This window comes from Triturus cristatus, chromosome 7, assembly GCF_964204655.1.
Source record: "Triturus cristatus chromosome 7, aTriCri1.1, whole genome shotgun sequence".
NCBI classification, from domain to species: Eukaryota; Metazoa; Chordata; class Amphibia; order Caudata; family Salamandridae; genus Triturus; species Triturus cristatus.
Window position 1 is genome coordinate 570,131,990 of NC_140590.1, and position 14,975 is coordinate 570,146,964.

The 14,975-nt window shown below is 43.1% G+C and overlaps 2 protein-coding genes across 4 annotated transcripts in view; one reads left to right on the forward strand and one right to left on the reverse strand.

Moving 5' to 3' along the window:
• The window catches only part of EME1 (essential meiotic structure-specific endonuclease 1), an 86,827-nt gene extending 81,034 nt beyond the window's left edge, over positions 1-5,793 (forward strand). For all 3 annotated transcript variants that reach the window (XM_085617098.1, XM_085617099.1, XM_085617100.1), the window contains one exon: positions 5,332-5,793. In XM_085617098.1, the coding sequence (XP_085473224.1) occupies positions 5,332-5,508 (177 nt within the window). In that variant the 3' untranslated portion in view covers positions 5,509-5,793. The remainder of the gene's footprint in view (positions 1-5,331) is intronic.
• Positions 5,717-14,975, reverse strand: part of LRRC59 (leucine rich repeat containing 59) — a 97,163-nt gene continuing 87,904 nt past the window's right edge. The window contains exons 7-8 of the mRNA XM_085617102.1: positions 9,595-9,768; positions 5,717-6,555 (exon numbers count right to left, since the gene is read on the reverse strand). Coding sequence (XP_085473228.1) covers positions 6,317-6,555; positions 9,595-9,768 — 413 coding nt within the window. The 3' untranslated portion in view covers positions 5,717-6,316. The remainder of the gene's footprint in view (positions 6,556-9,594; positions 9,769-14,975) is intronic.

Below are 14,975 nucleotides of genomic sequence, written 5' to 3' on the forward strand. Positions count from 1 at the left end.
CCTCTGAAAAATGTTTGCCTTAGAGATCCTTTCTCCATCGTGGACCAGAGAGGTTAAGAATGATTGCAAATGTATTGGGGGTAGGGATTGATGCACAGTGGGGCGTGGGTTGCTGACACTGGAGTCTGATGTATATTTAGGAGCATCTTCTGTACATGAGTTTTGCATTGGTCCTTCTCTGATAATCCATTGGAAATGGTCTTTTCCATGATCTTTGTCATGTTGGCTAGTATCAAACCTTAGGCTTTAATTGTTAAGCAATAACTAAGGGTCCACAGTGCTGTCTGATTGTGTAGGAGAGTGAAGATTACCAGTAGTCAAATCAGATCGAGGTGTTGAGTGGGTGAGAGGGACAGAAGTTAGGACTTTCTAAAAACAAGCATTTGCACTGCAGTAGGTCTCGTGTTTACGAGAGTTTCTTAAATGCGACGCCTATTGCATTACAAATGCTAGTTTGTAAAAACACCCATGCAGCACTTCAACTTTGTCGTCCGCGCCGCTTTCTTTAGACGAGCCATGTCTCAAGAAAGGGGCATGGCTGCCATTAAAGTGAAAGCGCGGTATGGGGCGCGTTTACAAAATAAAAAATGTGTTTGCCAAGTTGACAAATGCTTCTTTTTGTAGACACGGCTCGTCTAAAGGAAGCGGCGCAGCTGAGATTGAAGTGGAAGTGGGAATGGGGCAATTAAAGAAAAGAAGAGTAAAAAAAAAAAAAATGCAGCCGCGTTTGGCGCAGCAAGTAAAGCAAAGGCATGGCTGCCACTATCAGCGTGGCATGTTGTGCTATGTAAAAAAAAAAAAAAACACTGCGAGAGAGCTGCCTGCCTCCTGCAGCAGGGAGAAAATCATTAAATAAAATAGTGCTTGGAGCCTACCGAGCGACAACACATGTAAAAGGGGTTGTCCTCATGGGAGGTTACAAATTAAGACAAGGCAGTACTAAGGCGGGACTAACAAGCCTAATAACGAATCAGAAGCCATCATTTACAAAGGACAATTACACAAGCCAATGAGAAAATGTGGGTGGGGCTTCAAGTCCATACTCTAATACAGCATGCCTCACAGAGCATGTGCTGCCGAGGCTCAACCTAATGACCCTACCATCCCCAATTAATGGACTGCCCAAATGCAACACAGCTAAGCAAAAAGAGGCGGCTCACACAGTGGGTGGTGTGTCAAAGGAAGCAGTATCTTCTCTGCGTTCTTTGAAAAAAATTGGTCATCTGACATTTTGTTATGGATCACTCACACACTTAATCATAAGTATGATACAGTTGTCTTGTTCACCTGCACCCCATACCAATAGAAAAAGTATGTACTCGGGTCAGTGACCATGGATGAGTCTCTACCAGTGCTCTGTAAGAGTCAGTCACAGGCCATGTAAGGGACTGAATTCAGCTGGTTATGTTTTTTTTATTTTTTTTTATAGCAAAGTAATACATCCCAAGGGGGAGAACATCATTAGTAATAAACCTTTGCTCAGTAGCTTGTCAATATGCCAGTAGGACCTCTACCTGTTGTTTTCCCAGATAATGGGCAGCCAGTACTTTTTGGCAGTCTTGCATCTCTCCTAGATTGAGGTCTTCACCTAGCTAAACCTTTTATCCTTCTCAGAATCCAGTTCTTCTCACCTCCTTGTACCACTCATTCCACAGGAAAAAAACACAAACATGTAAACTCCTCGTCCCATCCTTTGTGGGCTGACTCAGGTCACTCCCATAAGTCACCTCGTCTCTGAAGTTTTAACTAGTGATTTCTGCTAGTAGTCAGGCTTTGATAGGCCTATCTTCTGCTGACCCACTTTACGTAAAAGTGGGTTCTACATAGAGATGCAGCAATAATAATGCATCTTCTGTTGTACTTCTCAGTGAAGCTATCAATCAGATCACATGCAAACTGGCATTAATGCAAGTCACTTTTTCAGGCCTGTAAATGTTGTTGGTAGAACATTTGAAGAAGACGATTCTGTTTTAAAAAAGTTTGGTCAGATATGTAGAAATAGGAGGTTTCTGTAGCCATTGGCCAAGGGTGGTAGGTCAGGGCAGCGTGCTCAGCTAGTAGCCCAGCTTTCGTGGTCATATAGTACGTGCCACACAAATGAATTGTCCCGAACGTTGCTGACAGCATGTTGCATTTTCAGGATCTAAACTACACAGGAATACTTGAAGAGTCTTTCACTCAGTCATGAACTTCCCCAACTGGTTGAGAATTGCCTGGGCTACAGGCAAGACTGGAGAAAAGCTCATCAAAAAACAAATTATAATCACTTAGGGCCATATTATCAAGGATCGGCGATAACATTATCGCCGCTTTAGCGGCAGGAAACTGCCGCTAAAGCAAGCGATAATGGGCTTGATAATATGTCCTTGTGAATTCCTATAGAAGCCCATGTTCTGGTGTCAACATGGGCTTCTATGGGAATTCTCAAGTGCATATTATCAAGCCCATTATCGCCGCTTTAGCGGCAGTTTCCTGCCGCTAAAGTGGCGATAATGTTATCGCCGATCCTTGATAATATGGCCCTAAGAATTTTGGAGTATCTCTGTGCATGAGTGAACCACCTCTATTGAACAGGCCCCATTCACCCTGTGGTTGTCTCCCTCCCTGAGTTACATCCCCTAATGAGGCCAGGAGTTGCGGTTTTTCACTGTATTAGCACCAGTGGATTCTTTTCTTATAGATTTGGATTCCCCACATCATCAACTTAAGTTAGTTCTTATGAAATTTACTTGTTTAAATGACAAAATCCTATTCATGTACTACTGTCCACAGAGCAACCAATTCTACTATCCTTCCCTGTGGTGCGGCTCTATATTGTCCGTCACAACAAACGGACAGATTGTGGATAAAGATGAGGAGATGTGGCTAGAGTTGCCGCCCTTTGGAACCATGGAGACCCAGTTTCAAAACCCACCCTCTGCCCTGGACTCAAACCTATGCGTTTTTGGCAAAATCATTTAATTCCCCGGTGCCTAAAAAATGTGAAAATCTAAGTGTGTGTAAAATGTATCTGTAATCCCCACTTGATGTTAACGATCTTGTAGATAGTATTTTAAGTAATGTACAGCACTCCGTTGCGTCATAGCTAGGTTCACACTACATAAATACCAATACATACACATACAGTAAATTCCTCTGCTCTGCATTTCCGGATGACTGTTCCAAGTCCTGAGCAGTAACTTCTGGAGATAGAACTTTCTCTGGCTGCAACCAAGGCCTGTAACTCCTTGGCACTTCGAACTCAGTCTATTTCCCCCCAGAAAATTGCACACACAAAATGTAATTTATTAAATGGAATGGCTCAGTTATGCAGTCGTCTTGGTACCAAGAATTTTTCGAACGTGTGCTTTATGGATACTCCACCATCAGCTCAAAAACTCTTTCGATGTTGAACAGGATTCAATTTATCTTCATTCAGACATTTTCATTTTGAAAAAGGCAGTGGATTATTCAGACTTGTGCCCCCTTCAAATCTGTTTTCCCCTAGTTTCTATTAAAGTGGCACTATTAACTTCTAGTGAGCCTTTACGAAGTACGGATTCTTCCATCATGGATCAGCCCTTAGTGTGTGGGCTAAACCACAGTCCCAGCCTTTGCATAAAGGTTCTTGGATGCAAAATATGGAATCCCCAAAAATGAGCCATTTGCTGTAAGATGGATCCAGAAACTTCCTGAGACATCTTGTTGCGAGGAAGAGGCAGTTTTTTAAATTTTGTAATTACTGTAATAGTTCTGGTTAAGGCGGAAGAAATTGGCTCGGTTGACAACATTAAAGCTTCTCCAGTCAGTAAACCATGCACGTCCTCCTACAGAAAGAATATACGACCGTGTTCCAAACCTAAGGTTGTTTAACTTCCATGTAAATCAGATTTCTGCCTGTTTTCCGTACTTTACCGAGCCTAACATATGCTTTAGATGCTGAGAGCATCACGATTATTCATCGGAACATATGGTTCATCATAGGTATTACTTGCAGGAGTATTTAAGCAGGATGTTCACAAACAATGCACCGCTCTACAAGACGGGGCAACAGAGACCTAACCCGAGGATAGTTTCTAACAATATGCACTTGAGTTTGTGGCACATCATTCATACAGCAGACTAGAATACCGCATAATGGTATGAATTACAAAAGTCAGTGTAGCAGCTGATTGTTGTTTAATTTGTTCTGCTTTGGTAGGGATAACCAGTATGTCATTGTCAGAACACGGTACCATTCAATAGGGATCAAAGAAAAAGCAGCCACAGCCAATATGTGTTTCATCCATTACACTGGACCTTTTCAAGTCATTACATTTATGGTGCAATCTGGATCTTCATTGTTAATGGAGTCAGTTGTCAATCACAGTCAGTCTTGCAGGTCATTTAAAAGCATAGTAAGACAAATGCGGTGAGTAAACAGACGCGCTGATATTTGGTAAATTGTGAGCCCCCTAGCTGGTGCTGTCCCACTTATAATGGTGTATTTAGGTGTAGTTTACAGAAGTTTTCCCTTAGTCATAAAGTTTTAGAGGTAGGGTCTATGATAAGAGCCGCGCAGCGTTCTACGTATTGGTTGAAAAGAATGCTTGCAATAAGGGGACAATTATAAGATCATTATTGACTACGAGAAAACTTTACTAACCTATAATTCCTTTTTGTCATAACAATGTTCGCCACATTCATTCCTGACCTTCTGTCCTCTCTTACATATCGGAGAAGAATGTTTTTGCCTCCAAGATTGGTTACAAATCAGAACTAAGGCAACTTGTTGGTGGAGAGCGTTCTGAGCTGTCTCAGCAAGAGCAGATTTCCACTACTGGATCCCTCCTGATCTGTGGGCATATTTAAAAGGTTAGGAACCCGAAAAATAGTTAAAGGAGGCCTACATTTTGTAAACTAACAAGTACAGTTTTAAAGTGCATTCACCTGAAGGGGTACTATGCCACTTTTAACAGACAAATTATTGTTCCCCCATGCTATTCTTTTGTCTACCAGGGAAGGATGAAAAGCTGAATGCACCCGTCAGGATTAGAACCTGTGACCATGTGGTCCAACACAGAGCCTTGTAATAGAGATATTAGCCAGCAGCTGCAAGACACAGCTCTATCATTCGGTTATGTCTGTAAAAGTATATGCTTCGAGAGCTGCACTTGGGCCTAAAATCTTGAATGAGTCAATGCTCGTGTACATTTTGGATAGTGAATACAACGTTACTTTGAGTATGGCTATGTCCCGAAAGTAGGGTGAGATTTTACTTCTACAACCAGCTGTTGCACGTCTCATTCTGAGTGTAGAGTACTCAGTGTCTCAAGTGAGTTTACAGCTATTGTACTGTTCATTTCATTGCAGGCTTACAAGCGGTGCACCTCCACCCAAGCACGCCATGACTTTCTCTCAGACATCCTTGTACGCCGTGGCGAAGGAGTCATCGCCACATCACGACGAGTTGGACCAGAACTTTCTAAACGGATTTATCTTCAGATGACATCCATGAACCCAGAGCTTTCTCTGGAGGTTACCACATAGTATGGAGGACCTTGTACTTACGTGAAGGAAAGCAGAGTGCCTTATCTCAACGAGCGAGGACCACACTTTTGCAGATTGCTCTGAGTTAAGAATGATCTAAGAAGCACCATTATCTGGAATGCAACATCTCTCCTCAGCATGTGATGGTCCCACCTGTGTTCTTAAGGGTTTTTACAAGTACTATTTCCAAGCATTAACAAACCACAACTTTTATAAACAGATCTTTTTTATTTAAAATATTTTGTTTTAATCCTTTATGTATGGAATAAAGTAACTGTGAGAAGTGGATAAAGTGTTTTTGTTTTTCTTAAAAATGCATTTCTCAGAAGGAAAGGAAGAGTCCTTCGTCCGGCAGTGGAGGGTCGGTAAACCCAAACAGCAGGCAATATTATGGTTATTATTCCTTGCAAACAGAGAAATAATGTGGCAGAAACTTCAGGCAGTGAATAAATGAGTGCCACCCAAACATGACCCCCAGGGTTGGCCAATATGAAGGGAGGGCTCCTCCAAATGCAATTATCATATAATTATAATAAACAGAACTTTATGTAAATCTTATCAGTCATAGCTGAGAGACTGGCGCTTGCTGATGAATCTCCAGAGCTCAGTAAGAGAATAACTTTCGATTGATTTCACATACACAAGGGCCTTTGATTCTTTATCTCCTAGGCAACACAGCCAGCACTTGTGAGGAGTCTCTCAGTGGTTTCAGCGACCCCCAACTGTACCATGCACTCCACGGATTCAACCTTGGTCCAATACGGATCAGGATCACTATGCCCAGTCTAGTTCTCAGAGGTCCCAAGTATCACTGCTGTGAATTGTGCTGTAGGACACCAGGCAAGATCTTGTGGGCTCGCAGTCGAGTCACCATGTCCTCGAACAAGTTATTTACACTTGTGCACAGGGGCTGGTTCTTCAGATCAGTAACTCCACACACTGCAAATATGCCCAAGGTGCAAATCATGACAATTACAATGAAGCGCAGCAGGAGGCCAAACCAAGAGCGGCTACATGCAGGGGATGCGGTGGTAGGCGATGAAGGTTCTGGAGAAAAACAAACAAATGAGAGATTATAAACAAATCAATTCTTCATAATATGCATCGAACATCACCTTTCCCCTCCCCACAGCAATCCTTGCAATACATGTAGCAGTAATCTCCAACAGATCATGTGGATCATCTGACATCCTAATGAGGTGTATATCCTAGCTAGTGCTACAGTAGGGTCCTATGCTCCCAGGTGTGTCAAAAAAGCTTATTAACATCCTCTCTGTGATCCAATCATTCAACTAGCTCTGGAAAGGACACACCATTCCATTCCCCTTGCTTTGTTTCCTGCGCGAGTGGATCATGGAGTGATGCTTGGCCATCCTTGAAAACCAGGGTCTTAAATGATCTTCTGTGTTTCCCACTGTGTCCAGTTGTGGAGAATCCCTTTAGAATTTTGCTATAGTTAATCTACTTTGCATTGTTTCCCCTCAAAGTCACACCACCTTGGGAATAAGGTTATACGTACCAGAGGAGGAGCAGAGAAATATAGGGAGGTGGAGTGAGGACTACGGCAAAAAAATGATTATCCTCTGATTTGTTGCGAGAAATACCAATAATAACTGGGAAGGTTATGGCTTATTATAACTGTTTACTAACCGCAGAATGACTTTCCTAGAGGGTGCTTAGTTTTTCCTACCTCTTGCCGCTCTACCTCAAGGCAAGGTGTATATTATGGATACAGTCCAAGAGTTGCTAGGAGGGTTGCCCACCTTTGAAGGACTGGGAGGATCTATTGAACCTGTTTTAATACCATTTCAGCAGGTAGTCTGCTCTTATATACTGAGCCCCGCATCCCATCAGGAGTGTGACAAGTGGGTGGAATAAGCAATGCTAGGGATAACTTACTTCAATGCTGGACAGTGATACCTTATCCGAGGAGTTCTGTCTGCCCCACATTGTCCCTTTTCCTAAGAAATCAACGATATCACTCTGCGTTACGAGCAAGTCAGGCCTATAACGGAATTTATTAGCGTACACAAGGCTGGCCGTTCCAGTAATCTCTATGAATCTACTGTGCTAAGTTGTGTGAGGTGTGTTCTTAGAACTCAACTGCACGTGAGGGCCATTCACAGCTGTAAACCTATGCTTATGGCCAAAAATAGCTCCAATTATGTCTATCAGCTATCCATATAAGAATACCTGTCATTCATAAATGTTTTAACAACTGTGTAATCTTATCACGAAAGTCTCCTCTGCTGTAGACTTCCAATACCTCAAACAGTACTTGCACCTCATCCAGTCCAGGTTATCCCAGAAGCTTAACTCCACCAAAACAGAATTCCTGCTTTTCTCCAAGAACAACACACATTGGGTAATCCAACCTGTCTCAATAACAAACCTGAATGGATTCACCCTATGCCAAATCACTCAGATTGATCCAGGACACCAATCTCACCCTTAAATAACACATCACGAAGAAACCAAGATTGCCTCTTATCAGCTCACGCTACTTAAGAAAGCAAATACATTTGTTTCAGAAAGTGAATTCAGAACTGCTGCTTAAACCTTGAATTTTCCCCAACTGGATGGTAGCAAGGCTCTGTTCCATAGCACCCCAAGCTCCCACACTAGCTCCCGTTAAGGACATTCTCCAAGCAGCCGCACACCTCATCAAAGGCCTGAAGAAATAAAACATTATCTCCACCGTGACTGAACTTCACTGGCTCTCCTTACCGACCAATGACACGTTCAGGTGCATGATTTACAAAGCAATCGCAACCAGCATACCTGCTTATCTTGAAGACAAGTGCACCATCTATGGTGGCTCTCTACACACCCTCAGCTAAGTCACCTTCCAAGACTCCTCCATAAACTACCTCAAGGTTGAACGCCTCTCTTGTTCTGCTACCGCCACTGTCAGATGTCAACACATTTCTACATGACTTCAATGCATTTCTGGAAAACCATCTGAAGGCCTGCCCTTGCCAGCTTAACTCTTCAAAAGCAGTTCCATCTTTTACAAAGCCATATCGACTGGCACCTGCCTAGCTGGCTAACATTACTACCTCTGGTGGCTCCAGGCACACCACAGCCAAGTCACCATCAGATTGGAGGCTAAGACGCTCCTGTACCTGCCACAACCCTGCTCCAATTTAGTAAACAGCTGAAGACGCACTTCTTAAAAGAACACAGTAAAAGTCAATCACTCTTAGAACCACAGCCTTCCAATACCATGTTGAGTTTTTGCCTTTCAGCTACATAAAAACCACTCATGCATAAAACTGCACACAGTTACATAGATGTAAGTCTCACACAGGAGCTATTGCGTGACATGGTTTGTCTTGTAAGTTTTTGTATTCCCATTTCAGGAAATGGACAGAGATGTACTCCAGCAAGGATAGTGTAAATCTCTTTACAGGGAGTGAAGGGGAATAGCCCCAACCTTTCTAGGGGTGTATGGAGAGGAGTTTTTCCTTCCATATTGAGGAAAAACATGCATTTTAACAGTGAGTAATATTACACTATGTTCAACTAAGCAGAGGGGAAATAGGCTCTTAAAATAAACAAATAAATAATGACCGCTCAGTAGTATGCCTGAAAAGATGAGACTGACAGCTTAATAGCACACCACTTCCACATTTTGCGAGCAGAGGAATATTGTAAACCTGCACCCATGTGGAACAGTACCTCTATGAGTGCAGACTTAGTATGTCCTTTGTGTATTTGGCCCATTGAGCCTTAATAGCCACTTCTTGATATTGTTTGAGTAACAAATGGATCTTTTTGTCCAAACTTGGCTCCTGTAAACACACCCTTCTTAAACTTTGTGATCAGGGTAAGTCAGCAGATTGTAAATATCTTTAAATGTGCAGCCTAAGACTGCAATATACTGTGCCTTTATGCAATTCACTTTTAAGACCTTAAAACTTAAAATTACAAAAGGACTGCAAGCTAGGTCTATGGCAGTGTATCTGTTCAACCTTCATCAGTGAATCAATGCCAAAACACAATGTTGGAACAGCTCAAAGTGAGACCTAATCATAGAGTTCTAGGGCACTTCATTACTTAAAAATCACAAGCAACTGCACTTACTGTGTGCTTTACTCTTGCCATTCTCAGCTTTCTTCTCCAGTTCCTGCTTGGCCGCGCGCAGCGCATCGTACTCCCGCCTCCTGCGCTCCTTTTCCTCTGCCTTCTCACGTCGACGCAGCTCTCGTTCCTGCGCATCCCTCACCCGCTGCTCAGCTTCACGCTTCTTCTCTAGTTCTGGGATGAAATGGTAGACATCAGAATCTACAGTACCACTACACAACTGTACCACACAAAAGCAGAAATGTCATCAGTGCTAAATCCTCAGTCACCATAACACTAGGATGTACTGTCCTGCAGGTCAAGGCACCAGAACAAATGCACAGCATTGAAAGTATAAACACAGGTGTAGCCAAAGCCTTTCTCCAGCTTTGGGAGCCTTGAATAGTATGAATTCTCACAATTGTAGGAGTGTGATGGCTAGTAGTTGTGTTGGTACTGTAATTGGTAGCGATGACAGAGGCAATGGATGGGGCAAGCTTCTGTATCCTCCTGAGGAGGACCCTAGCACTTATTGTTCTATAAATTAACCACTGCTCTACACACTTCTGGATTCCCCTTCATGCTACATAGGACTCACTTTAAAGAACTAAGATATGCAGCAAAAACATGTTAGGTGCTTGAAATCCATTGGTCATTACAGAATTATATTCTAAAGGTGTAAAAGCTAAACAGTTTTCCTGATATGCACAGGTTCTCTGGGGGCACACTGAAACAAACTACTTTCTTTAAGCAATGTTCAGTGCAGGCCACAGCAATCTTAGTAATTTCAAATTAAGCTTTTGGAGCGGAGGGGGTTGGAACTAATGGAACAAGGACCACCCTCCTCCGCGTAGCAATTAAATAGGAATTCTTCCTAATGACCAGCAGCCTTCTCTGCTTCAGGCCTCTCCCCAATACCACAAGATCAGGCCTCAGGAAATCAGACTGCACAGCAAGAACCCAGTAGTCCCCTTGAGCCAATTCTCCATTCCGGCATTCATCCCACTGACTGTGAACCCTGCACAGCCCAACAGCTAGCTCTCTTCTGAGTCACTGGACTTTCTGTAGAAAGCAAGTTCCAGTAGATGGCTGAGTAGTAGGTCAAACAGACTATCAACAGCTGATTCAGGCCCAGATACCTCTTGTTGTCAACTTGAGAAACTAGTTTCTCCTGTTTTCCAGCAAATCATAGACAGCAGGAATACAACCAAGAGGTAAGAAGAGCACTCTCTAATGTTCCTCTTGAGGTACAAATGGACAGTCACAGTAACTGAAGTCTTGTGAAATATTCTTTCCGGCCAGATAAGCCTCATAGAGGTCTCTGGGAAAAATAAAAATGGTGTATTGCTCTCTTTATCAAGCATGAACCTTCCCCTCCCTAAATCTGCTGAAACTAAATCTGCCCTCCAACAGTACAGGGTGTTCCTCCATGTCTGTGAAACCAACAGGCACGCCTCCTGCAAACACCCAAGACATAGGGTCTGGAAAACCCTTCTCAGTGAACAAAAGGCCCATTTACACAATCACAGCAGAGAATGACTGAATGCGGTGTCCAGCTTACCACTTGAACCCTGGAACTGGCAGCGCTTTTATCAGGCTGAACTAATTAGGGTTATCCTCAGCCCAGGGGACGCATTCATCTTTGTAATTCCTCTCAGGCAAAAGACAGTATGTGGTTTTTTTGTATTTCCAAATCAGTGTTTGAGTGTTTCAAGCAAAACTGCCCATTATGCTGCACAAATTACGTTAATCACAACCACCTTTCATAAATTATGAGATTAGAGTTTAATTTTGCTTCTCACATATGGAAGGGGTCAGCCCTCTGACACTCTCACAGACACATAGGATTGTGAATACTCAAAATCGCAACTACCAGAGGATCACAAATAACTGTAGAGTGTTGGCTGTACTTCTATAGTTACTTTGCATTATGGTATTAATATTGCAACACCTCTCCGATAGCCTAGTGTCTAGGGTCCTTGTCAGCGCAATCCTGTATAGGCGTCATTCGAAGATCAGAGAGGATACAGTGACTGAAACCTGTTTACAAGAGACCACACTAAACCAAAAAAGCCTGGAAAGGTTCAAAAAGGGAAAATACTGGAATTTCCTGTAGCTCTCCAGAATGATGCGCTGCCTAGCAGCCTGCCACTGCCTGGTGACCCCGCTGTGCAGAGTCACTGCTGAATAACTCAGCTGCGGCTCATTTGCATTACACTAATGTTGGCAGGCAGAATATGCAGTCTAAAGAGGCATGAGGGACTAGATGGCTGCACGCTCGCTATCCGCACGTCCCACCAAGGTCTCCCAATGAAAACAAGCATTGGCAAAGCCAACAGGTTTAATCTGTTGACTTTGCTACTGCTTTTTGCCAATGCTTACCCCATCACCAAAATGAAAATAAAATGGTGATTTGCTATTGCTGCATAGCGCTGATTAAAAAAAAATATTTAAAAAAGCACAATGCGTACTGTGCATTTGTCATCATACATGCATATATATCCGTGTCAATCTGCAAAGGAAGCCTAGCCTAACTAAATAAATGCACGCATGCATCACCGTGTGTGGGCACATACCTCAGCTATTTCTTTAAATTTACAGTTAAAAGATGTCTGACACCCATCTTGGAGCAGGAAATAATAATATGTGCAAAAAGTCACCATTTAAGAAAGGAGAGGGAGAGTCCCGGAATCTGGCAGAGAATTTCAGCTTTCAAGACTTCCAAAAAGCAACTAAATAAATACTGCAACAGAGAGGAGTGGATGGGGTGTCTGGGGAAGTAGACACTGGAGCTAGTTGGTAAAGGGAATAATGAAGTTTGGAAGAAAGGCAGGGGGTGGGGGTAAGCAGTACATGAATGAGAGAGTAAGAAAACATGAACTTCTATTAAGACCTCAAAGAAGAAAAAAAGTAGTTCCCCGGGTGTGAGCTGTTGAAAGATACAAGTCATTCAATCAAAAGCATTGTAAAGAAACTATAAGCAACGGGCTGACCCAAAGCCTGCTGTAAATACTGGCACTGGCCACAATAGGTGCACAACAACGTACAGGTCTTCTCTTGGTTAGTAGTAGAAAGGAAGGCCTGCAGGAGGGAGAGGTTGTGGTACTGGCACAGTGAGGCATTAAAGTAACTAAATGAACTGACAATTGTATGATAACCAGCCGCGGTCCGTGCAGGTAACAGCGGTGGGGTTGATTTAGAGGGACAATGCAGAGGGAAAATTAAATAAATAATTAATTTTCCCTCCGCAGCATCCCTCAAAATCCCCCCCCACCCGGCCCCACCGCTGTTACCTGCACGGACCGCGGCTGATAACTACCAATTGGCAAAAGTGAGCTAAATGGAAACTGAAAATTGTGTGCTACCTAGTAATAAAGGGCTACTAGGAAACTGGATCTCATGCGGTATGTGGAAGTTGCCTTGATGTGTCGAATATGTCTATTAATTAGACTTAGCTATGATGTGCCTGCTTCCCACATACATTAAATATCAATGGTGTTCTTACAGGTGATCAAGTGCCTGCTAAGAAGTGCCAATAAAGTGCTTATTGGGATCTGGCTAAAATGTTTGCATACATGAACAACAGACGATTGGGGTATTAGCAACTGGCAATCAGGCGGGCAACTAGAGCCAAATTTCGGGGGGGGGGCTGAAAAAGATTTCGGGGGGGGGGGGGGGGGCTGAAAAAGATTTCGCGGGGGGCTAAGTCTTCCAGCCATAGGCAGAGTGGCTGTAAGAAGGGGCGAAAACGCAACAAAAGCCTCATTAACGTGTAAATGGTCTTTTAAAGACCCGTGAAGTACTCTGGTGCGGCTGCAATTAGATGGACGCCAGCCCGCGAGGCTGTCTCAGCCGGGCTGACACATATGACGGGGGGGGCTGAAGCCCGGTGAGCTCAATGGGTGTTGCGCGCCTGCTGGCAATGATGTGGTAACTGAACCAGCAGCTTGTGTAATTGCTTACAATATGCTACTTGGGAACTGTCTAGGATCAGAACTAGCAAAGCTGTTCTTATTTGTAAATAGCATTGCCCAACCGCTAGAAGCATTACCACCTCCCACAACTCTATTCTAACATCCCATACTAATAAACTTTCATCTCCGGCCCATCACACTACAACACCGACCCACAATAAGCCCACTGCATGACTAAATCTCAACCTTGTCATCATCTTTCCTACCAGACTAATACCACCAAACCCCATCCTAAAATTCTCTTCACACTGACCAACCGCACACCCAACACGACATACCAGAACCAGCATCCCCCATCTTCTCCTCCAAGCAATCCGGTTCTACTACTCAAATTTGCTACACGTTGGGTTTTCCAAGTAACTCACTCACAAATAAAAAAGTCAGACCTGCTTGATGCTTTGATTTAAAGACCCAATCAACACGTACATATATGTCAATCACTGCAAATGTACTCTTGAAATAAAAACTATTTCAGATCCTTTATGTACAAGGGTTCGGAAACTATTCAATAAACTGCTATTAGACACATGTCTTGCCCACCGACTCCAAAGTCCACCCTTCCTTACAAAGCCACCCTTACAGTTTTTACTAAAACACATTGACCTCCCATTGCCACACTGGAGAGTGACCTCTAAAACCCAGACAAAAAGCAACATATAAACACATTAACCTGAAACCAAATACTTCTTTGTGGTGGTTCTTGTCCTAACTGGTAAGCAACCCATATCATCCCTCAATAAACCCACAGTGATTTCGATTAGATTTATCCAGTCTATCAAGAAACGTCTATCCATGACATTTGTTTTTCTTGTCTAAAACATACGGACTCAATCACTCCCGGTTGTGCAAGGGTCCTGGAAGTTGATTAACTATTACACTTAGCACAACGATCTATTGTATATTTGATTACTGTATATTCAGTGCTCACATAACTATGTTTTATGCACACCAATGTTGATCACTATAAATACTCCATTGTACTTGTGTGTGGAACACTAGCGTACAGAGTCTAACGGCCAAAGAGGACATCAGACTCGATACACAAGTATATTTTTTAACCTAAATATTATAATCTGCATCCAGGTTCTAAAGCATTCCAACAAAGGTCTAAAGCATTTGAAAAGGTTTCCCATTACAGAACCTTTTGTGTCTCACTTGTACCACCCATCTCCACCCAATCACTGCTAGGCTTGCACAGCAACATGCACATCACTGCACTACCACGCCCATCACCCTATATCTGCACCACCCTCCTTGTGTCCTCGCACCATTATCTCAGAGATAGGCCCTGCCTCTTACTCTTCACCGTGTTTTTTGATCCTCACTTCCCTCATGCTTTTTCCCCTCTGGCCACGTGTCCTTATTGCCTCAATACGAAAAAAATTGCAAAAAGCAGAAATGAATGCCACTGCTAACGTTGGTCTTGCA